At 37.4% G+C, this 24,344-nt stretch overlaps 2 protein-coding genes across 2 annotated transcripts; both read right to left on the bottom strand.

Moving 5' to 3' along the window:
• Window positions 1-1,281: 1,281 nt before the first annotated feature.
• LOC100664400 (large ribosomal subunit protein uL6-like) lies at window positions 1,282-1,978 on the bottom strand. Its single transcript, XM_064268366.1, has one exon. It carries the CDS (start codon window positions 1,950-1,952, stop codon window positions 1,374-1,376), a length of 579 nt encoding a protein of 192 aa, XP_064124436.1. The 5' UTR covers window positions 1,953-1,978; the 3' UTR covers window positions 1,282-1,373.
• A 10,991-nt stretch (window positions 1,979-12,969) lies between these two features.
• LOC100664113 (olfactory receptor 6M1-like) lies at window positions 12,970-14,002 on the bottom strand. The gene is given in 2 exon segments (XM_010597942.3): window positions 12,970-13,015; window positions 13,017-14,002. Coding segments are annotated over 2 exon segments (942 nt in total). The 5' UTR covers window positions 13,913-14,002.
• Window positions 14,003-24,344: the final 10,342 nt, after the last annotated feature.

Raw genomic sequence — 24,344 nt, 5'->3', positions numbered from 1 at the left:
GAAGTTAAACTGATGTTCAAAAGCATAGATCATAAGGCAAAAAATTGATAAATTTTCTTACCTCAAAATTAAGGATTTCTTTTCAACAAAGGGCCCTATGGATAAATTTAACATACAGAAGACCAATTGGGGGAAGACATTTGCAATTTCTAAAAACAACAAAAAACTAATATCCAGAGTATTTATGGAAGTTCTGAAAATCAATGAGTAAGTCCCAACAGAAAAATAAGAACAGAACAAGAACTGGCAATTTATGGGAACCCCCCCCCAAAAAAAACACACCTATAATGCTATCTTCAAATTGATCAGTAGTCACAAAAATGCAAAGTAAAACAAATAAGAATAGATGGGAGAATGGTAGTAAAGCAGACAATAGATTATTAAGCCATAGTCAGGAGGAATGGGTTAGATACACCCATAAAGACATGCTTAGATAGTACTCATTTAAAAAAAAAAAGGTAAGAAACATAAGAAGATATGTAAAATAATGCCATTTATGCAAATTAAAAATATTCAAACCAAACAACAGTACACATTATTAAAGAACTCATAAAAATAATTGTTTCCAGTGGGGAGAGCAAGGAGTGGTCACGGAGAATAGGCATGAAAGGGAATAAGACAGGTTAGGAGTTTACAAAAGGACAAAGGAAAAGAAACCCTGAGCTTCCTGATCAATGTAGACGGTTTCAATGATACTCTGTTATCAGTTTATCCAGGTAGCTCAGGACCAGCATGATATATCAGTTTTCCAATTCCTTGATCATTAGCAGGATAACTCGCTTTATGAATCAAATTTTCCTGTGGCTGCTGCTCCTTACTGACTTAACAGCTCTTATAAATGCTCCTATCTTTTGACATTTGACACAATTATTGAACACCTACTTGCATGGTATATCTGTCAGAGAGAGACACACACACATAGCAACAGGGAAAAGGGAAGGGAGAAGGAGGGGGAGGGAGAGGGGGAGGGGTGGGAGAGGCTTTTATTTTAAGAAATTGCCTTGGCAATTGTGGAGAATGGAAAGTTTGAAATTTGTAGGGTGGTCCTGCAAAGTGGACACTCAGCAGGGTTTATATGTCACAGCCTTGAGTCATAACTCCCAGTTTTTGCTCTTAAGTCTGTCAACTGATTGGATGAGGCCTACTCACATTATCAAGGGTAATCTCCTTTTGTTGTTGCTGGGTGCCATTGAGTCAATTCTGACTCATAGCAACCCCATGTGATGGAGTAGAACTGCCTTACAGGGTTTTCTTGGCTGTAATCTTTTTTTTTTTCCAAAAGAATAAATGAATTTTATTGCATCTTAAAAATATCACCCGTAAGTCTTAGGAATCATCCGGCCTCATTTCCGTAGCTGGACAACTCTTAGATCTTACTCGTCGGCCTGTTGAACAGTTCCTTTTTCAGAAACATAGATGCAATCCAAAAATTTTCGGATATCCTTGTTTTTAATTGTCGTGGCTTGCTGAATTAAAGCAGCTGAATTTGATAGAAGTTCAATGTCATTTCCTTCAAGAATTAACTCATCCTTCTGCGCCTGAGATACTGAACCAGCAACACCTGGCCTCATCCGAATCCTACGGATGTATTTTTCACCCAAGAAGTTTTGGATTTCAACAAGTGACCCATTCTCCTGAATAACAACTTTGATGCGGAAGTGAGCATACACAGACTTCATCTTGTAACGGAAGCCCAGTGTAACACCCTCGATCATGTTCTGTACATGACTGCAGACAGTGCGAACCGTAGCCAGTTCCCTTCGATTTCCCCACCATTTGTCAACGCAAAGCCTCTTCTTTCTCTTTCCAAGGAGACTGAGTTCTACATTGATGTGACTGAAGTCCCTCCGCAAAGTTCCTCTGGGGCCCTTCACGATAACTGTGCGTCCCTTCAGAGTGATGTCGACATTTTCTGGAATGTTGACAGTCTGGTTGCTGAGAATGGTCTTCATTCTCGCAGTAGATGTGGCAAAGAGGTTGGCTGTAATCTTTATGGAAGTAGATAGGCAGGTCTTTCTCCCACGGAGCCGCTAAGCAGGTTTGAACAGCCAACCTTTTGGTTAGCAGTTGAGTGCTTAACCATTATACCTTCAGGGCTCCTTTACTTAAGATCAATGGATTATAAAAGTTAATCATTTCTACAAAATATCTTCACAGCAACATCTAGACTAGTATTCGACCAAACCACGGGGCACCATAGCTAGCCAAGCTGACGCATAAAATTGATCACACACAGTAAACCCTAGTTCCTTCTTTAGTCATTTTATGTTGTGCCTGCATCCTTCCTGCCCTAATCTCTGTTCTGCTCACTTGATTGTGTCAACCTGTCACCTACAATGGCCAAACACCTAGCTGTTCCCTTAGTGATCTACTCTGCTTAGCAGTATTGAACCAGCAAATTCTAGTGACTTACTACACAAAGTATGGTGTGCAAATAGCATCAAACCTTGGCGGAGCTTGTTGGAAATGCAAAACACTGGACTCCACCCAAGACCTAGTGAATCTGCATTTTTAACAAGATCACTAGGTAACTTGTTTGCACATTAAAATTTGAGAAGCCCTGTCTTGGATTTGGAAACCCTGGTGGCATAGTGGTTAAGAACTATGGCCGCTAACCAAAAGGTTGGCAGTTCGAATCCACTGGGCTCTCCTTGGAAACCTTGTGGGGCAGTTCTACAATGGGTTTGGTTTGGTCCTGTATTCAGATGAAGCCCTGACATCATAGGCAGTACAGCCACCTTATTTTATAATTGAGGCAACTGAGAAAGGTAGAAAACTGAGGGAGTGCTTGAAGCTACTGTTCTAATGTGTAGCTTCACCTTATTGGAATCCAAGGCATCTCGTTCTGGCTAATAGCGACCCTATAGGACAGAGTAGAACTGCCCCGTGGAGTTTGCAAGGCTGAAATCTTTACAGAAGCAGGCTGCCACAGCTTTCTGCCGAGGATGGGCTGGTGGGTTTGAACCACTGACATTTTGGTTAGCAGCTGAGCATTTAATCACTGCACCACCAGGGGTCCTATATATGGGAAAGGATTCTTAAATTCAACATTTAAACTGGTTCACTTATCACACTTAAAGACCCAAAACACCTAGATCCTAATGTGTCTTGAACTTGAACAATGTTATAGACTATAATGTGGTGACCTCCTGGATCTGTGCAACACAGTGGACTTGCTAATTATTTATCTTCCGACTGGCAGAAAATCAAACCAAACCCATTGCCATCGAGTCAGTCCCGATTCATGGCAACCCCACGTGTTTCAGAATACAAATGCACTCCACAGGGTTTTCAATGGCTGTGATCTTCTGGAAGTAGGTAACCAGGACTTTCTTATGAGATGCCCCTGGGTGGATTCAAATTGCCCACTTTTATATTAGTAGTTGAGTGCTCTACTTTACCAACCAGAGGTAATTCCTCTGGCTGAAAAAACCGAACCAGTTGCCTTCAAGTTGATTCTGACAATGGTGACCCCATATGTGTCAGATTAGAATGGTGCTGCATGGGGTTTTCAATGGCTGATTCTTTGGAAATAGACTGCCAGGCCTTTCTTCTGAGGAAACTCTAGATTTACTCGAACAGCCAGCCTTTACGTTAGCAGCTGAGTACTTAACCGTTTGTACCACCCAGGGACTCCTCCAACTGAAACCAAAAAATCAAACCTGTTGCCATCAAGTTGGTTTCAATTCATGGAGACCCTAGGTGTTACAGAGTAGAACTGCTCCATAGGGTTTGGAGGAGGTAAATTGGATTGGGGGAGGGGGTGGGACATGTTGTTTTGTACTTCCTCTGGTGGTTGGAGTGTGTTACTAGTGAAACTTAATTTTCAAAATTAGCCTCAAGAGGTTCAAGAACTTCCTTATTTAACTATGAAAACAAATAAAAAAGTGATTATGTATTTAAAAAGCAGGCTAGAATATTTCTAGCAGTAACATCTAAACCTGGAAAATTACTAGATTAAGAGAATGGACTTTTAGTATGTTACTAAACTGAATTTATTATAGAATCCCTTTTTTTTCTCTATGTTTGATTATTTTGAAAAGCTTGGAATTAACTTACTGAATATAACAATATCTAGAGAATTTTTCTAATCTATATTAGGCACTTCAAAGTTTCTAAGACATTTCTGCCACATTTCCAAATATTGAATTTTAATAGATCTTATTCTTTTTTTTGTCCTGTGTTATATAGGGTAGTACCAAGCATATAACACTGCCCTAGATGTTTCTTTTACTCAGTGAACAGTTGCATGAGCTGGAACTGATGTGAGGGTTCTTGAAAGTTATCTCAGATATCCAAAAATGCTCTACAGAATCAGTTGATGATGTCTGATATTTGTCTGACATGTGTATTGAAGGTCCCAGACAGAGGCCAAGATTATGTGACAAATTAGTGGGTTAGAGAATGGAGAGTTAATTCATAAGACAATTTTGGCTGGAGAAGGTAGGCATCTGTGGGAAGGCCAGGGTGGTAAGGGCAATGTGCTATTTCTTTCCGATACTGGTTATATAACTAAGCCATGTGAATTCATTTCTAAATCTTATGAATAGAAAACTCTATGAATAAACTCAAGCAAATGCACAAGGGCTCTCTGAGACATGGGACCTAAGCCACCTTATACTGGTGCCCAGGTGGTGAAGTATGGACAATAAAGACTCCTAATTCTGCTTGGGACACAGCTTAGTGTTCCTATAGCGGGGATACTAGGGATACCAGGGAAGAGAGCACCACATCTGGCATCTCAATTGTCTGATGTTTTGGGTTCATTAAGAGACAGCTCTTTTGTCAATGGCATTTACTTTCTTACAGGGGATGCAGGCTGCAATGGCAGTGAGGAAGCTCTGCCTTTGAGTGACTTCAAAGATGCGATAAGTCAGCTAAGAACAGTGAGAGCCAGGTGATACTAAGTGACAGTTCATAAGTACATGTGAAAAACACCCCTTAGGGATTCCAAGAAACACTTTGTGGTAATTGCATAGAAGACAGAGTTGGATGAGCATGAGCCAGTGAAATTTGGAAGTTTATTTTGACCCCCTTTTGTGTCCACAGATTGGTGAGGCCAAGAGAAAACATGGCTGCATCTCTCATATGTAACCCTGCATGTGAGAGAAAGATTAGAAAAGCTAATGGAAATGATCTTTTCTGAGCATTTTATTTATAGATCTGGATTTTGCATTTCAGGCAAAACCATTTTCCACAAAGTCCTTTTTTTATATCTTGAAAATATGATATCATCATGGCCAAATTTCTCTAAGAGCAATGGCTGGAATGGCAAGTTAGAAAAAAATGAAATAATACAAAAACCAACCAAGCAACCAAACAAAAACAACCCAGAAAAAAGGACTTCTAAAAGTCATGAAAGTGTAGGACAAAGAGGGTGGTTATGAGGATGATAATAATGTTTACGAAAATGACTGCCATTTGAAAGTATTTATATAGTAAATTATGTTTAGGAATAATCACTTTTAGTCATTACAACAATTCTATGAGAACAGAAAGGAATCTTTCAAAGTAATGACATCCAGTAACATGTTGTTGTTGTTCGGTGCCATTGAGTCGGTTCTGACTCATAGTGACCATATGCACAACAGAATGAAACGCTGCCCAGTCCTGTGCCATCTTCGCAATTGTTGCTATGCTTGAGCCCATTGTTGCAGCCACTGTGTCAATCCATCACATTGAGAGTCTTCCTCTTTTTCAGTGACCCTCTACTTTACCAAGCATGATGTCCTTCTCCAGGGACTGAGCCCTCCTGATAATATGTCCAAAGTATGTGAGGCATAGTCTCGCCATCCTTGCTTCTAAGGACCATTCTGGTTGTACTTCTTCCAAGACAACATAACACTGGTAACATAGTACTCATTTATTTTCTCCAAATATTAAGTAAGAGAAATTGTGTGGCCTTTTTTAAAAAAATTAGACATCTGTTTAAAATAATAATACAATTTTAAATGATGGGTAAAAGAGTAGGCATTAAGAGAAAAAAATAATTTAAAGCAAATTTAATTGGGGAGTAACTGTTTTCAATAGATTGTTTCATTACTTTCCTACTTAATGTCCTCCAGTAGAAATTAGAGACCCAATTCCTTAGTATGCTATACTACACTATATGAAGTATACTTGGCTTTATTGGCCTAATATAATCAACTTCATCCCCTTTAACTCCAAGTGCCCTATGCTCCAGTAATAACAGACTCTAGCATTTCCCTAGTATACCACGGCATTTCATGTCTGAACTTCTAAAAAAAAAATACTTATTATTTAAGATTTCAAGTAAACATAGAAGTACATAGAATAGTACCAAATGCCCCTGTATGTTTATCAACTCACCTTCAACAGACATCAGTCTCCTGGTGTTCTTGTTTAATGTATCACTCATTATCTCTACTTCTTTTTTTTTTTTTGCTAGAGTAAAGCAAATCCAGGTGTATTTCACTGAAAACTACTTCAGTATGTAGCACTAATAGATAAAGACATCTTTAAAATATGTAGTGTCCCAACATAATGTTGTTATCATGCCCTCAAATTAATAATCTTTATTGTTAATGACAGTGTTCAAGATGTACGAATGTCTCAAAAATGTATTTTTTTACAGTTGGTTTGTATTTTTTTTTTTTATAAATCAGAGTCCAAATAAGATTCACATATTGCATTTGGTTAATGTATTTTTACTGAAAAGTTTCTTTTAATCTCCTTTTAAAAAGCTACTTATTCCTTGAAGAAATGGAATTATTTGCCCTGGGAATTTCCTACAGTCTTTGTGTTGCTGACTGCATCCCTGAGGTGTCCTTGAACATATTTTTCTAGCATACAGACTTGATTGGATTTAAATTCCTTTTTACTCATCAAGAATGCTTTTTAGAAAAACATTCTTTGATGGTTACAAGGGTGGGAGGGAGGGAGAGGAGTATTCACTAACTAGATAGTAGACAAGAGCTTTGTTAGGAGAAGGCAAGGACAAGACACAGTACAGGGGAAGTCAGCACAACTGGACTAAACAAAAAGCTAAGAAGTTTCCTGAATACAACCAAACACTTTGAGGCATAGAGTGGCTGGGTTGGTTGTCTGGAGACCATGGTTTCAGGTGACATCTAGGCCAATTGACATAACAAAGTTTATTAAGAAAATGTTCTGCATCCCACTTTGGTGAGTGGTATCTGGGGTATCAAAAGCTAGCAAGCAGTCATCTAAGATGCATCAATTGGTCCCAACCCATCTGGAGCAAAGGAGAATGAAGAAAAGCAAAACACAGGAAAATATGAGCCCAAGAGACAGAAAGGGCCACATTAACCAGGGACTCCATCAGCCTGAGACCAGAAGAACTAGATGGTATCCAGCTACCACCAATGACTGCCCTGACAGAGAACATAGCAGAGAGTCCCTGACAAGCAGGAGAAAGGTGGAGCACAGAACTCAAATTCTAGTAAAAAGACTAGAATGGTCTGACCGAGACTGGAGGGACCCTGGAAGACATATCCCCTGGACTCTCTCTTATCCCAAAACTAAAACCATTCCCAAAGCCAACTCTTTGAAGATTAGACTGGTCTATAAGACATTCAATGATACTTGTGAAGAGTGTGCTTCTTAGCTCAAGTAGATACATGAGACTAAATGGGCAGCTCTTGTCCGGAGGCAAGATGAGAAGGCAGAAAGGGACAGGAGCTCGTTGAATGGACGTGGGAAATACAGGGTGGAAAGGAAGAGTGTGCTGTCACATTAAAGGGAGAGCAACTAGGGTCACCTAACAATATGTATAAATTTTTCTACACGAAACTAACTTGGACTATAAACTTTCACTTAAAGCACAATTAAAAAAAAAAAAGAATGCTTCTTAGGCAGTCCTAGGATTCCAAATACCAAACCCATTGCTGTTGAGTCCATTCCAACACATAGTGACCCTACAGGACAGAGTAAAACCGCCCCATAGGATTTCCAAGGAGTGATTTGAACTGCTGACCTTTTTGTTAGCAGCCATAGCATGCCCTAGCTCTTAACCACTGCACCACCAGCAGTTCTATGACTACCTTCTATTTAATCACATTTTATTGAGCTTTTTTTAGTGGGTCAAGATTGTTCACAGGGTTGAAGTGCTGTGACTGTGATCCACAAATTATAGAGCTCTCCATCAATATTTTCACTTAGTGATTTTTAGCTGTCAGTGACAATTCTTGATCGGATCAATTATTTCGTTAAAAACCAGCAAAACCAAACCTGTTGCCATCAGGTTGATTCCAACTTATAGGGACCCTATAGGATAGAGTAGAACCGCCCCCTAGGGTTTCCAAGGAGTGGCTGGTGGATTCAAACTGCTGACCTTTTGGTTAGCAGACGAGCTCTTAACCACTATACCACCAGGGCTCCATTATTTCGTTAGGATTTTAAAATAGTAAAAATTTTAAGTTTTATCATTCCTCCTGTATTTATTAGTTATGATTGTTCAATAAACTACCTACCCCACATTAGATAATATATTTGTAACTTCAAAATATTGTGTATATAGCAAAAGTTGGATAAATTCTTAATTCTTTCCTTTTTTACTTATCAATTTCCAGAATAATGATTTGGGATTCTAGCAACTTCCAAAGTAACAATAGAATTTGTTTGTTTTTTACTATCATTATGTCTTGTAGATTTTCATTGACTTGTTTCAATCTATTTATATTTATATTTTTGCATATGCAGTTTCCGTCTGCCCAAAATGGCTTACCTTCATCTCACCTTGCTTGTCTAGTGATCCTCTACCTTATCATTCCGGATTCGCTTAAACGCTTCACGCTGTGCTCTAGCTCCAAACAGCAATGGCAGAATTTATCACTTCCCTTTGTCAATTGCTAGGAAACTTTGTAAATTTTTTTATTTTATCTTCTAGGTCAGCATCATTGAGGTATATTGAGGTATAATTTACATAAAATAATATGCAACTATTTTAAGAATGAAATTCAATGAGTTTTGACAAATATATGTAGCGTTTAATCACCTCTAAAATAGAGATGTAAAATATTTCCATTGGCCCAAAAGGTCCTCTAATGTCCCTTTGTACACAATCATTTCTGTTTACCTCTGGTTCCTGGCAATTACTGATACGCTGTCTTTCACCTTATCTGTAATTTCATATAAGTGAAATAATACAAGAAGTTGTTCTTTGTGTCTGGATTTGGATTTTTTTCTTTCACACATTAGATTTATCCACGTTTTGACCCTTTGCAGCAGGGTTTTTTTTTTTTTTTCAATTGTTGAAAAGTATTCCATAGAATTTTATAATACTATTTGTTTATTCCTTATCCAGTTTTTGATGATTTGGGTTGTCTGCAGTTATGACTCTTATGAATAAGACTGCTTTGAACATTCAGATAAAAAATCTTTGTGTGGAAATTTATTTTCATTTCACCTTCATTTTTGAAATATGTTTTTACTGTGTAAACAATTCCAGGTTGACAGTTCTTTAAAAAATAGATTAAAGGTGCCATTCAATTGTTTTCTGGCTTCCATAGTGTCAGACAGGACACTGTGTTGTCTGTTGTTCAATGTCTGAAAATTTTGCTTTATGTATTTTTGTCATTTTCTGGTTAACTCAAAATGTTAAATAAACTCCCTGTTACTCTATCATGATCAAAATCAGAAGCCTTAATTCCTTTAATTTTAGACTGTGTCATTTGTAATACTTTCTTGTATATTCTTTTTTGTCAAATTAAAATACAAATAAGTTGTAGGTAGAGGTAATGTGTTGCTCATTTTTGTGTCATCAGCATTTACCTTAGAATTTGACTCAGAATCCTAAAAGAGATTAAAACAAAAAACCAAACCCAGTGCCATCAAGTCGATTCCGACTCATAGCGACCCTATAGGAGAGAGTAGAACTGCCCCACAGAGTTTTCAAGGAGTGCCTGGTGGATTTGAACTGCTGACTGTTTGTTAGCTAAAAAAGATAGCTAACATTTATTCAGCACTTCTATATTATACACTATATAAATGTTTTCAAGTTTATCTTACACATAGAACCCTACAGCATAGAAATTATTATCACCTTTGTTTTATAGATGTAAAAACTGAAGTAAGAAGAGATCATTATGGTAGTGAATCAAGATATAAATTATGGTTAGAATCAAGATATAAATTTGGGGACTGTGCTATACTGGCTAAATAAGTGTACGCAACATATCTCATGAGTAAATACCTGACTGAATAATGAATTCTGATTGAGGAAAAAATAATCATCAGATGTAAAATGGTAAAGAACACATAGAACCAGAAAAAATCAGAGAGAAGGATCACAAAAGATTAGGTGACTGAGGAAAGGACCAACAAATTTGGCCTTCAATACAACTGTTGGGAATTCTTTGTTTGGCAATCTGCCTTATTTCATTGCCAGGTGCCTGCCCAAGACTCAATAAAAAGCAAGGTACTTCAGCAGCTCTCTGTAAAACTCCAGCAAAGTGCTTCTCTATAGATAGTAATTAACTCAGGCTTTCTCACTAACTGAACCAACTAACGATAAAATAACAGATGTCATTAAGTACCTATGATAAGAATAAAGATAGTCACAATAATGATCATCTTACTGTGTTATGTGATTTTTTTTAAAAAAATTAGATGTCAGGTACATTTTAAAACAAGTTTCCTGACAATATTTAGTGAAGGCTCTGACTGAACCCTAATTATGATAGCAGTATCCCTGTAACTGGCCGAACTGGCAGCCTGACTGGCTCTCCCTAAGTCTATGGTTCTCAAACTTTTGATTGCATCAGAATCATCTGGGAGGCTTGTAAAGACACAGATTGCTAGGCTTCACCTTCATTGTTTCGGATACAGTAGCTCTGAGGTGGTGCTTGAGAATTTTCATTACTAACATGTTCCTACTTGATGCTAGTACTGCTGTTCTGGGAATCAGATTTTGAGAATTACTGTACTAAGAAAGAAAATTGTGATCACATATTTGATCGGCAAACTCAGATTCTGGATATTTTTTGTTTAAAAACATAAATGAAAATCTTTAACTTTATGCTTGTTACTAAAGGAATTCACAAAACAATAATACTATAGGTAAATCACATATTGTTTTACTTAACAATAAATTTTCTCATGTATAATCAGCATTTATAGCTTATATATGACCTTTTTTTGTGGGAATCAGCCATTTGTGTGCTGGCAGCAGGTGGTACATTTTATTTAGTTATTAATTTGAATATCTCATTGTAGTTTGAGTGAAAGTTTATAGCGCAAATTAGTTTCCCATTTAACAATTTAAACACTTTTTGTGTGTGTGTGTGCCTTTAGTTGCTATGTGGCCACTTTTAGGGAGTATTTGAAGATTCCCTAAACTATATCCCCAGCTTATATATCCCCAGCTTATGTCTCTTTCTTAAGCTTCAAATAATTACCCACCTGCCCACTTATAGATGGGTATCCTGCAAAAAAAAAAAAAAAGAAAAAAAGCTCATTGCATCAGGTTGATTCCAATTCTTAGCGACGCTGTAGGGTGGAGTAGAACTGCCTCACAGAGTATCCAAGGCTATAATTTTTATGGAAGGAGACTGTCACATCTTTCTCCTGTGGTGTGGCTGATGAGTTTGAATCTCTGACCTTTTGGTTAGCAGCTGAGCCCTTAAACACTGTGCCACCAGGGCTCCTTTAGATGTACCACAGGATCCTCTAATTCAATAGGTCTGACACTAACCTGCCCCTTTTATTTTGTTTTTTCATTGAATAGCTATACCTTTCACTCAGAGATATAGCCAGAAGCTTGATATTATCTTTTCCCCTCATTCCTAATGTCATATTTACTTAATCTGGCTAACACAGATAAAAACCAAGTCCCTTTGAAACATGTAATGCCCATGGAAGCAGCAGTCAAGGAATCAAACAACATATTGCATTGAACAAATCTGCCGCAAAAGATCTTTTTGAAGTGTTAAAAAGGCAAAAATGTCCCCTTGAAGACTAAGGTGTGCCTGATCCAAGCCATGGTGCCTCATATGGATGCAAAAGCTGGACAATGAATAAGGAAGACTGAAGAACTGACGCCTTTGACTTATGGTATTGGTGAAGAACATTGAAAATACCATGTACTGCCAGAAGAATAAACAAATCTGTCTTGGAAGAAGTACAACCAGAATGCTCCTTGGAAGAAAGAATGGTGAGACTTCATCTTGTGTACTTTGGATATGTTATCAGGAGGGATCAGTCCCTGGAGAAGGACATCATGCTTGGTAAAGTACAGGGTCAGCAAAAGAGAGGAAGTCCCCCAACAAGATGGATTGACACTGTCACTGTAACATTGGGTTCAAGCATAACGATTGTGAAGATGGTCCAGGACTGGGCAGTGTTTCATTCTGTTGTACACTGGGTCGCTATGAGTTAAAACCAACTTGACAGCACCTAACAACAACAACTAAGAAGTACTGTAAGACTTTTGAAGTTCTCTAACTTTACATGTCTCACTACAAGTAGTGATACTTTATTATCTATAATTTTATTTAGGGATGGAGACATTGAGGCTCAGATAAGTTGTGGCACGATCAAAGTCATCCCACATAAAAATGACTTAGCCAGGACTAGATTTGAGTTCTCCTAAATCCAATTGGAAACCCTGGTGACGTAGAGGGTAAGTGCTGTGGCTGCTAAGCAAGAGGTCGGCAGTTCGAACCCACCAGGTGCTCCTTGGAATCTCTATGGAGCAGTTCTACCCTGTCCTACAGGGTCCTTTTGAGTCAGAATCGACTCGATGGCAGTGGGTTTTGTTTTAAATCTTAATTAGTTGCCTTTTCATAATATTAAGCTATGAATATACAAGATAGTTCATGGATTAGACTTTTTTTTTCCTCCCAGACATGAGCAGAATTTCCTTTCAATTTGGTATCATCGTTGCTCATCCTGTTGACAGTCTCAGGTTTCTGGTATACCAGTATGTCACTGTATTCACACAGAATGAATGCATTGAAAAGAAACGTTCTGCAATGTAAACGCTGAATATCAAGTTCTCCAGAGTATCAAGGACGTGATTCTGTTCATTGTCTCTCAGCACTTTCTTTACCTTTTCATTCCTCAAGCTATAAATAAAAGGATTCAGAAGAGGGGTCACCACTGTAATGAGGACAGCAGCTATCTTGTCAAAATCCAAAGAATAGTTCCGATTGGGTCTCACATACACAAAGATGTTGCTCCCGTAAGCAATGGAGACGACAGTTATGTGAGAAGCACAGGTAGAAAAAGCTCTTTGACGGCCTTGGGCAGAGGGAATGCGTAGGATGGTAGAAATGATGTAGATGTAGGACCCAGTAGTGAATGCCAGGGAGCTCAGGATGACAAGGGCGGATAGGAGAAAGTTTATCTTCTCAATGAGGCGAGTATCTATACAGGCCACCTGCAGAAGAGGAGCAATGTCACAGAAAAAATGATTAATTTCTTTGTTACAGTAAGGTAGCCTTGTCACTATAATAGTTGGTACCAACACAGAAAGGAAGGCTCCCATCCAACAGCTCAGAACCAATATGAGGCAGACTCTACTGTTCATGATGATGTTGTAGCGCAGGGGGTTACAGATGGCCACATAGCGGTCAAAGGACATGACAGCCAAGAGGATGAACTCCACTGTCCCCAGGAAGAAGTAGAAATATGTTTGTGTGATACAGCCAGCAAAGGATATGGCCCTCTTTCCTAGGAGACAGGCTAGCAATTTTGGGGTAATGACAGTGGTGTATAAGGTATCTAAAAAGGACAAATTACTGAGGAAAAAGTACATTGGGGTTTGCAGGCCATTATCAGTCCATATTAAGGAGATGATGATGATGTTTCCTATTGCTGTTAATGTGTAGGTCAACAAGAGAAGTACAAAGAGGAATAGCCGAAGCTCCAGGAGATGTGGGAAGGCAATCAGGGTGAATTCAGTCACTGTGCTCCAATTTCCCAGGGCCATTGCTACATGGTGGGTAGGGCCACCCTGAAGAAACAAGGAAAGGAAAATCAGCTTAAGTAATTTTATAACAATCTGTTGAAAATATCTTACGGAGAATGCTTTATATTGGGAGATGAGTTATGGGATCTAGTTCTCTATCTGAAAGTCATTACTGTGCTACCTTGGGAAACTCAAAATATCATTTTGACAGTTTTTTTTTTTTTTTTGTATAACGAAGGGATAGAACTGGATGAGAACTCTAAGCTTCCTTCTAGGTATAAAATTCTATTCCTCATTAAATAAAAATTCCCTTCTTTTCTACTCTTCTGGCTTCATTTTCACAGCTAAGAAAATGTGCTGAAATACTGATTCATAGCTTTACTAGAAAAAAAAAATTTCCTTTTATTATTCTGAGATTTACAGCTGCTGAAATGAAAATTCTTTTAAATACTTGCTTACCTTATCTATAACAAATTTTCTTTCACTTAGAAGGTTGACATTAGTGACCTGCTATGAGTAAGAGATAAAGGTTGGTTTGTTCTTTCCCTTATTTGGAGATTCCCAGAGTCTCCCAACTTTTTAAGTCTTTTCCTACCCTACCATAAAAAGAAAGCAAACAAAAAACAAAAAACCAAACCCATTGCCATCGAGTTCGTTCCTACTCATAGCAACCCTAGAGGACAGAGTAGAACTTTCCCAGAGGGTTTCCAAGGAGCAGCTGGTGGATTTGAACTGCCAACCTTTTGGTTAGCAGCTGAACACTTGACCACTGCACCACCAGAGCTCCAACCACATATATAGATCTATGGAAATGGTCTAGGGAATGTCTGAAAGGCAAGCTATGTCATGGTTGCTATTAATGATGGCGCTATTAAGATGACACCTCAAAAGAGAATAATGGATATCTTATCTTTAAATTGTACCTTTATGTCTAAAACCTACCTCCTGCAACTTCTATAAGTATGCCATATATGCATCATATGCCTGGCTGATATTTTGAGAAGACAAGCTACTTTATATAGTGTGATAAAATCAGAGAGATGTGTAAATCACACACAGGTGGGTAGAGATAATTCATCTTAGCCACCTAATTTACTTGTTACTCCAAGTGACAAGCTGAAATCTTAAAGGTGTACTTCAAGACGATCCAATTTGTTCTTTATTTCAGTATCTGGGAAATGGTTCTTATGCACAGATTTCCCACATTTCATATTAAAACTACCCATTCTTCCACCCTGTTTCCCTTGAACCCACTGCTGTCAAGTAAATTCTGACTCATAGCGACCCTATAGAACAGAGTAGAACTGCCCCATAGAGTTTCCAAGGAGCTCCTGGTGGATTTGAACTGCCAACCTCTTGGTTAGCAACCATAGCACTTAACCGCTATGCCACCAGGGTTTCCTTGTTTCCCTGAGCTCCTCCTTAATAAATAAGTCAGCAGCTGCTCCTCTTTGTTACTGATCATTTTTCTTTTCCCACCTTCCTTCTTATTTCCACTAAAATAGTTTGCCCTATTTTATTTTTTATTTGAAGCTTTTCCTTCTACAAGAAATACATTTTCAATCCAAAAAATTAAAAAATGCAAAAGCAAAAAAGAAGATAATAATCTGTAATCATATCTCTGGAAACCCTGGTGGCATAGTGGTTAAGAGCTGTGGCTGCTAACCAAAAGGTTGACAGTTCGAATCCACCAGGTGCTCCTTGGAAACTCTATGGGGCAGTTCTACTCTGTCCTATAGGGTTTCTGTGAGTCAAAATCCAATGGCAACGGGTTTGGGTTTTTTTGGTTTTAATCATATCTCTTAGAGATACAGTGACACAACATTTTGGTGGATATATTTTTAGTTTGTTTTCCAAGTTCAAATTACATGCAAGTGTATCTAAAATAATTATATTGACAGACTATTTTGCAAACAACTTAAAAAAATAATATATCATCATCTTTTCATGTCAGTTACTAGACATGTATGCAGCCATTTTTAAAGGTTGGATAGAATTTAATTCTTTGACACGAATATGATTCATTTAGCCAATTGTTTAGTGCTGGAAATTTGGTGATCTACTTTTTTTTTTTACTGTATAGATAATCAAATGAATACTCCTGTACATAAATCTTTGCATTTGTCTTATTAATTCCTTAGAATCCTCTTCTTTTCCAATAGGATGCTTATTCTCACTATTTTTTATGTCAATATAAAAACTCAAGGAAGACATGGTCTTATAATATTAGATTTTGCCCTACTAGACCAGTTAATAATGTAAATCACTTATAGATCTCTTTCATGCGTTCTTTGTCTGAGGTAATAATTCTAGATCATAGCTAGGGCTGGATACTTGATGCTTTAAACGGATTAAGTGGCTTAGCTCTTTTTTTTTTAAAAAAAAATCTCGTTTTATGTTTTGGAGTTCAATTTTCTTATCTGAAAATTGAGAATGTTGGGCTAGACATTTGTAAGGTCCATTCAATGTTTTACAATCCTACTTCCAGTTACTTTGCAAGTTACTTCCCCACCTCAAAGATTCCAACTTCTTTAATTTCCCAGTAATCAAATTCCCAAGCCATTTTCTAAATTAATTCACAGAAATGGCTAATTATACATACATATACCAATATAATACATATGAAATCGTGTACATCCTTTCTGTGTGAGACATTCTGCTGTCTGGTATATGTATGTGTGTTTTATTATTATTTCAATGAGGTCTTTCAACAGACAAATTATATTTCATATTTTAAGTCTCAAGTATTAATTAGATTAATGTGAGAAACCTAGAAAGTCTTTGGTCCAATCCCAGGTTTTGCTACTTCTAAGTTACATTGGATTAAATTCTTCACCTTCGAGTAATAGCTTCTTCATTGGAAAAATGGAGATAATTGTAATAGTCAGAATAAGTTTCTGTGAAGATTAAATTAAATCATATGCATGACAACACCTTACAGATTCTTGCTAAAATAATGTCTCCACTGAGTGGATTGAGATGGATTTAAAGGAGGTGGAATTTCAAGCTAATTGTTTCTTATTTGAATAAATAACATTAAATTAAGCAAAATTTAGTTTGTAACTGAAGAATTTTTAAAAAAATGTATACCTAAACTGAATCCCTCCTTATTGGCATCTGACCCAACTAAGAATATTAACAGATCAGAGACTATACACAGAGAAATAAATTTAACCAAGGTGACAGGATATTAATAAATAAAATATGTATTCAAAAGTATACTTACATTTTACTGGTTCTATAAGATGATATAAAATTCTCAGTTCATGTTTTGTAAAATTCAGACATGGTAAGAGGCTTGAACTTCAATTTTATATGCATGAATTAGTTCCAGACATTGTACTTTGAATTTCTTTTATTGACAATCCTTCCTATTTCTAGCTCATAGCAATATCTCTCAAAGATAAAATAAATGTCATTAGGTCGTTGAACCATCATCTAACTCCATTATGAAGCTTCTAATTCCTCTGATTAATATCATTACCACATAGTTATCCAGCCACTGCTTGGATGACTTCAGTGATTGGTAAATCACTATCTTGCTTTTACATCAACTGAGTGAAAAGCTCTTATCTTGGATGGAAAACTCTCTTCGTAACTTCCAAATACATGTTCATGTACTAACCTTAAAGACCCAATATTAACCTTTTATACCATGACAACCCTTCAAACACCTTTACATCTAGATATACGGTTTGTCCCACAGCATCCCAGTGAGTTCAGCACAAGGTGAATTCTAGAGCCTGTTTCTGCAGATAGAGAACTTGGTAGTTGTGGTAAAGTGGCTTGAAAAAGCTGTAGGAATAAATCACTCAGAGCCAGATTAGAATATAAATCCCCTGACTCCCATTTAAGAAATCTATCCCAGAAAATTGTGATTCTCAATTCTCGGATAAGTTCCCCTATGCTGTAAGACTACATTTTGTCTCTTTGGTTAATTCTTGATTAATAATTTAAATTATTTAAGATCTGGGGAGTTTGGATATAGAATCTCATACAAGTAATTCATCCATACCTACCTGTTATGGATTGAACTGTGTCCCCTAATGCTAATCCTTCCTACAGCATCCCCATCATGTGATGTCCCAGTGAAAGGAACTCAGTGAAATTTTAGATATTTCATTCTATACTCATGATTATCTGGACTTTTATCTTTCCCTAGAATCTTTTAGTAAATGAATGGTTATGAATACCTCAAATCTTTTATCAATTAAAGGTGACTTGAATTTTTTAAAAAGTTTACTTATTTTTCTTTCTGTATAAACTGAAGCCTCTTTCCTTGTATCATTTTTTAAATCTAATTGGATGAACTGTGTTTTTTCACAGGCTTATTTGCCTTAGAGATTTAGATGAGAAATGCCTTTGGGGATATAGTTGGAAGAAGTTAATTAACAATATTGTCGTAAAAGAATGTTGGTTCTGTAAGTACCCAAAACACAATACAAAGTTTATGAAAGAAGGTGCAAAATAGACCTGCTTGGAAATTTTCTCAGGAATTTTACTTCATCCATTTAAAAAAAAAATTTTAAAAATCTACAAGGAAGCTAGAAAAATGAAAAATTTTTAATTCTCCTTAAATTAATAACATAATAGAAATATTCTATAACAATGAATATTCTATAGTTTCAAATACTAGTTAGTACCTTGGTCTGTATCAGCATAGAAATATTTTTTAAAGAGTTCGAGATACAAATATGGCCACAGTAAATTCCACTGTGCTTTCCACCCCTGTCTTGTCCCTCATCTCCAGGAGCTACATGTTTGCCATCCATTTGCGCCGTATTCTTATATACACGTTTTCAATACAAATTCCTTTAATATGCTCCTCTTAACTAAAATCTCTGTCCTTTTCTACCTTAACAGAAACCTGAGTTTCACTTGAGAACTGTGATTCCACTGAGGGATTTTCAGAAAGAACGTGCATCCTCCTTTCCAGGCACCACAGAGCTAGGGTTCATGGTGAGAGGGAGGGCGGTAGCTTTTTCTTCTTCTCATCTTTCTATTATCCCTCCCCTTCCTTGATCTTCTTTCTATTTTTCTCCCAATTCCCACTTTCAAATAACTATTTCTATAGTTTTTCATAAAACTCCTTTGAGGTTCATAGTATACAATCCTATAAGTTTTCTTTGTTCCTGCCATGTATGGCCTAAATAAGTTTCAAACAAGAAGTAAACAACTGCCTTCAAGCATTCAGCTAAGACAATTATGAATAAGTTTTTAAAAATTTAATTTGCAAACATGATAATCATAGGTAACACATTTAGTAAAGACTATTTCATTGTCTAATGGTCCTCTACTTCGTCCTAAGAATTGCTATCATTCTGGGCAACCTCAATGTCTATGTAAAACCAAAACAAACAACCAGTTGTCGTTAAGAGCATGCACTTGATCAGGAGTCTGGAGGCCCTTCCATTTTTCTAGGATTAAGGATTAAGTTTTCTCACCTATAAATTGGAGCTATTATTGCCTTATCCACTTATCCCATAAAGATATGAGGATGGAATTTGAAAGAACTTTAAAGCCAAGAGTGCTACATAAATGTCATGTGTTAATTGCGTAAAAGGAATCCTCTGTATTGAACTTAAGGCGCCATTGTGGTGCAGCGGTTAAAGCGATTGACTGTTAACCAAAATGTCAGCAGTTTGAAACCACTGGTGGCTCCACAGGAGAAAGATGTGGCAGCCTGCGTCTGTAGAGACCGACAGTCCAGGGAACCCTACGGGCTCGCTACAGGTCGAAATCAGCTCGATGGCAGCGGGTTTGGTTTGGTGTTGAGTTTAGACTGTAGTAAGTTATTGAGACATCGCACTAGGGTAATAGCAGCTGCTGTAGAGTTGATCCTGACTCATGGCAGCCCCGCGTGTGTCAGGGTGGAACTGTGTTCCATAGAGTTTTCAATGACTGATTTTTCAGAAGTGGATCACCAGGCCTTTCTTTTGAGGCAGGTTTGGGTGGACTCAAACCTCCGACCTTTCCTGGGTGGTGGAAGTGATTAATGCGCTTTAGTTAGCAGCCAATCATATTAACCAACTGCACCATCCAGCGACTCCTAATATCTACGTAAAAAGCTAATAAAATCATCTAAAAGTTGAATTTCTAAATTTAATTCCAATAATTAGCACCTGCATTCCATTTCATTTTTTAAAAATTTTTATTTAGTTGAAAGTTTACAGAGCAAATTAGTTTCTCATTAAACAGTTAATACACAAATTGTTTTTGTGACATTGGTTGCCAACCCTATGATGTGTCAACACTCTCCTCTTCTCCACTCTGGATTTCCTGTTTCCATTCATCCAGTTTTTCTGTCCCTTTCTACCTTCTCCTCTTTGCTTTTGGGATGGTGTGCCCATTAGTCTCGTATACGTGACTGAACTATGAAGCATGTCACTCACATGTGTTATTGTTGGCCCTATAGACCTTTCTAAAATCCTCACAACTGGACCAAAAGCAATATTATGATAAACGGAGAAAAGATTGAAGTTCACAAGGGTTTCATTTTACTTGAGTCCACAATCAGCACCCATGGAAGCAGAAATCAAGAAATCAAACAATGCGTTGCATTGGGCAAATCTGCTGCAAAAGGCCTCTTTAAAGTGTTAAAAAGCAAAAGCATCACCTTGAAGACTAAGGTACTCCTGACCCAAGTTGTGGTGTCTTCAATTGCCTCATATGCATGCAAAAGCTAGACAGTGAATAAGGAAGACCGAAGAACTGACAATCACAGTGTTGTCGAAGATTATTGAACATAGCATGGGCTGCCAGAAGAAGGAACTTTTCTGTTTTGGAGGAAGTGCAGCCAAAATGCTCCCTGGAAGCAAGGATGGTGAGACTTCTGTCTCAGACTTTGGACATGTTGTCAGGAGGGATCAGGCCCTGGAGAAGGACATCATGCTTGGTAACGTAGAGGGTCAGTGATGAAGATGAAGTCCCTCAATGAGATGGATTGACACAGTGGCTGCAGCAATGGGCTCAGGCATAATAACAATGATTGTGAGGATGGCACAGGACCTGGCAGTATTTCCTTCTGTTGTACATAAGGTCACTGTCAGTTGGAACTGACTGGATGCACCTAACAACAACAATCTTTGGCTGAAGGGTGAACCTTGGGAGTGACTTCAGGACTGACAAAAAAGATATCTGGGGACATATTCTTGGGGTTTCTCCAGCCACTGTCAGACCAGCAAGCCTGATCTTTTTTTTTTTGTAAATTTGAATTTTTTTCTACTTTTTTCTCCCACTCTGTCTGGGACCCTCTATTGTGATCCCTGCCAGAGCAGTTGGCAGTGGTAACTGAGCACCATCTAGTTTTCTGGGCTCAGCCTGGTGGAGGTTGTGGAAGTTGTGGTCCATTTGTCCTTTGGACTAAAATTTCTCTTCTGTCTTCGGTTTTCTTCATTTTCCTTTTCTCCAGCTGGGATGGGACCAGTAAATGTATCTTAAATGGAGCTTGCAGGCTTTTAGAATACTCCCCATAGTCAGATATTGAATATTTTCTAGTAGACTATGTTATGCCAGCTGTGCTATATGACCATGAGACCATGGTTCCCAGGCCTCAGCCCAGTGGCTTGGAGATTAGATCTTGTTGGTTATGTCATAGCCAAAAAATTTTTCCCAGTCTGTAGGTTCTCTTTTTACTCTTTTGGTGAGGTTTTTTGGTGAGCATAAGTGTTTCATTTTTGGAAGATCTCCTTCATCTAGCTTATCTTTTGGTGTTTGTGTATTGTTAATTATAGTTTGTGTCCGGTTATACACTGTATATTAGGGCCCCTAGCATTGACCCTATTTTTTCTTCCATGATCTTTATAGTATTTGGTTTTCTCTTTGGGTCTTTGATCCATTTTGAATTGGTTTTGTGTATGGTGTGACGTAGGGGTCCTGTTTCATTTTTTTTACGGATGCACATCCAGTTTTGCCAGCATCACTTGTTAAAAAGACTGTCTTTTCCCTCATTTAATGGACTTCAGGCCTTTGCCAAAGATCAGGTGACTTAGGTAGATGGATTTGCATCTGGGTTCTTGATTCCGTTCCATTGTCAATGTCTCTGTTGTTGTACCAGGACCAGGCTGTTTTGACTACTATACTAGGTTTTGAGGTCAGGTAGTGCAAGTCCTCCTACTTTGTTCTTCTTCTACAATAACCCTTTACCTATCCAGAGCCTCTTTCCTTTCCGTTAATGATTAGTTTTTCCATCTTGTGAAAAAATGCTGTGGTATATGAACGGGGATTGCATTGTATTTGCAGATTGCTTTGGGTAGAATTGACATTTTCACAATGTTGAATATACCTATCCATGAGCATGATATGTTTTCCCATTTATGTAGGTGTCTTTTGGTTTCTTGCAGTAGTGTTGTGTAGTTTTCTTTGTTAAGGTCTTTTACATCCCTGGTTAGATTTATTCTTAAGTATTTTATTTTTTTAGGGTCTATTATAAATGGTATTGCTTTCCTGATTTCTTTTTGTAGCTCTGTTTATTGGTGCATAGGAATCCAACTGATTTTTGTGTGCTTACCTTGTATCCAGTTACTCTGTCAAATCTTTCTATTAGCTCCGGTAGTTTTCTTGTGGATTCTTTAGGACTCTGTATGTATAGTACCATGTCCTCTGCAGAAGGGGATAGTTTTATTTCTTCCTTACCAATTTGAATGTCCTTTAATTCTTTTTCTTGTCTTATTGCTTTTTTATTGCTTTAGCTAGGACTTCCAGCACAATGTTAAATAGGACTGGTGATAAAGGTCATCCTTGTCTTGTTTCCATTCTCAGGGGGAATGTTTTCAGCCTCTCCTTTGAGAATGATGTTGGCTGTTGGTTTTGTATAAATACCCTTTATTATGTTGAGGAATTCCCCTTCTGTTCCTATCTTATTGAGAGTTTTTATGAGGAATGGGTGTTGGATTTTATTGAATGCCTTTTCTTCATCTATTGAGATGATCGTGTGGTTCTTTTATTTGTGTGGTGGGTTACCTTGATTGATTTTCTAATGTTGAACCATCCTTGCATACCTGATATTAATCCCACTTGGTCACGGTGTATTATTTTTTTTATAAGATGCTGAATTCTATTGGCCAGAATTTTGTTGAGAATATTTGCATCTGTTTTATGGATTGAATTGTGTCCCCCAAAAATGTGTGTCAACTTGGCTAGGCCATGATTCCCAGTATTGCGTGACTGTCCGCCATTTTGTCATCTGATGTGATTTTCCTATGTGTTTTAAATCCTACTTCTATGATGCAAATGAGACTGAATTACAGGGAGTTAATTTTTTTTTATGTTAATGAGTCAGGACTCAATATACAAGATTAGGCTCATCTTTAGTCAAGGTCTTTTGAGATATAAGAGAGAGAATCAAGCAGACAGGCAAGGGGATCTCTTACCATGAATAATGGAGACCCTGGAGGGGGTTGTGCCTTTGGACCCAGGGTCCCTGTGCCAAGAAGCTCTTAGACCAGGGGAAGATTGATGACAAAGACCTTCCCCCAGAGGCAACAAAGGAGAAAGTCTTCCCCTGCCTGGAGCTGGCACACTGAATTTGGACTTCCAGCCTCCTAAACTGTGAAAGAATAAACTTCTGTTTTTTAAAGCCATCTACTTGTGGTATTTCTGTTATAGCAGCACTAGATAACTAAGACATCTATATTCATGAGAGATATTTGTCTTTAATATTCTTTTTCTGTGGTGTCTTTGCCTGGTTTTGGGCCAGGACTATTTTTTTTTTAATTACCTTTTCGATCTCTTCTCTTGTTATAGGCCTGTTCTGATTTTCCAGCTCAGTTTGTGTTAGTTTAGGAAGGTAGTGTGTTTCTAGAAATTTGTCCATTTACTCTAGGTTTTCAAATTTGTTGAAGAACAGTTTTTCATAGTACTCTGATATGATCCTTTATATTTCAGTTGAGTCTGTTGTCCTGTTCTGCATTTCATTTCTTATTTGCTTCCTCTCCTTTTTATATTTTGTCGTTTTGGCCAATGGTTTGTTGATCCTTTTGAAGGACCAGCTTTTGGTTTTGATGATTTTTTAATACTGTTTTTCAATTTAATTTATTTCTGCTCTGATCTTCATTATTTCCTTTTTTTTTTTTTTTTGTGACCATAGGCTTCTTTTGCTGTTCTCTTTCTATTTGTTTGAGATGGAGAGCTAATGTTTTGATTTTGTTCCTTTCTTTTTTTTTTTTGATGTGTGTACCTATTGCTATAAATTGACCTCTGAACACTGCCTTTGCTGTATCCCAAAGGTTTGAGCATGAGGCATTTTCATCCTTATTTGTTTCTAGAAATTTTTTTATTTCATGTTTGGTTTTTACTAATACTCAGTTTGTTTTTTTTTTTTCCAAGCAAGGTGTTATTCAGTTTCCACATATTTTATTATTTTTTTTCCTTGATGTACCTGGTATTAATTTCTACTCTTATGGTGTTGTGACCAGACAAGATGCTCTATATTATGTCAATGTTTTTAATTTTT

The sequence above is a fragment of the Loxodonta africana genome, chromosome 15 (assembly GCF_030014295.1).
Source record: "Loxodonta africana isolate mLoxAfr1 chromosome 15, mLoxAfr1.hap2, whole genome shotgun sequence".
NCBI classification, from domain to species: domain Eukaryota; kingdom Metazoa; phylum Chordata; class Mammalia; order Proboscidea; family Elephantidae; genus Loxodonta; species Loxodonta africana.
Note: the sequence above shows the minus strand (reverse complement) of the source record. Positions and strands in the feature narration are given on the sequence as shown.

What these genes read in the sequence shown, in the direction of transcription:
- LOC100664400 (XM_064268366.1), bottom strand. Translation starts at nt 1,952, where the DNA reads ATGAAGACCATTCTCAGCAACCAGACTGTCAACATTCCAGAAAATGTC.